The sequence below is a fragment of the Penaeus monodon genome, chromosome 21, assembly GCF_015228065.2.
Source record: "Penaeus monodon isolate SGIC_2016 chromosome 21, NSTDA_Pmon_1, whole genome shotgun sequence".
NCBI classification, from domain to species: domain Eukaryota; kingdom Metazoa; phylum Arthropoda; class Malacostraca; order Decapoda; family Penaeidae; genus Penaeus; species Penaeus monodon.
In genome coordinates this window covers 38,023,633-38,024,335 of record NC_051406.1, presented here as the reverse complement: position 1 = coordinate 38,024,335, position 703 = coordinate 38,023,633, and the positions used below count along the sequence as shown (strand labels likewise).

At 33.9% G+C, this 703-nt stretch overlaps 1 protein-coding gene across 1 annotated transcript in view; it reads right to left on the bottom strand.

The window, feature by feature from the left end:
• Positions 1–703, bottom strand: part of LOC119586461 (transmembrane protein 164-like) — a gene marked incomplete in the record, with an annotated part of 20,214 nt that overhangs the window by 15,455 nt on the left and 4,056 nt on the right. Inside the window, 1 exon segment of the mRNA XM_037935193.1 lies at positions 504–620. Within this exon segment, the coding sequence (XP_037791121.1) occupies positions 504–620 (117 nt within the window).

Sequence of the window (703 nt, the reverse complement as noted above, 5' to 3'; positions counted from 1 at the left end):
ATACATGCAACAGATCTTTGGCAGCAAGTGCAAGCTATCTGCAGAAGTTTGACACTGAATGGAAACTGAAACAATTTTGTATGATCATGTAATAAGTTCTATATCTATGGTTTAAGAAAAAGCTGTTTAAAAGATATAATCCTTGAGTATGAATTTTAAATATTCATACACTTTTTTTTTAAGTGTATGAACATGGCCAAACTAATAAAGCTATTAAGATTTACAGTATTATCTTGGTGCTAGATCACAACTGCAAGGCAAATATCAGTTGATTATGGCAACAAAAAATTAACTGTAAGCACAAAATCCACTCTGGGAAAATGGGCCATGAAAGATGCATGGAATATATCAAAACATGCTGATTTGGTGCTATAAAATAGGGGTAGGTGATCAAAACAGTTATACATATATATTGGTAATTGAAACCCACAATGTCAATTTAGGGGCCCAACTTAAAGGGGTTAAAAAGCATTGATTGCAGACACATCAACACTCTTACATACCAGGCGAGAGTTGGTGACTGGAAATAGTATAGCAAGAACAGCCCCATTAAGGAAGTTGAGATGAACTCGAAATACTGTAGTTACAAACTTGCTAGGTGGAGCAGCTAGAAGATAAATCTGTAAAGCAAATGTTCCTTAATTCTTTGAGCAATCAATAGGATGCATGTTGACAAAAGTTAATCTTTATTCATATAGGAAAT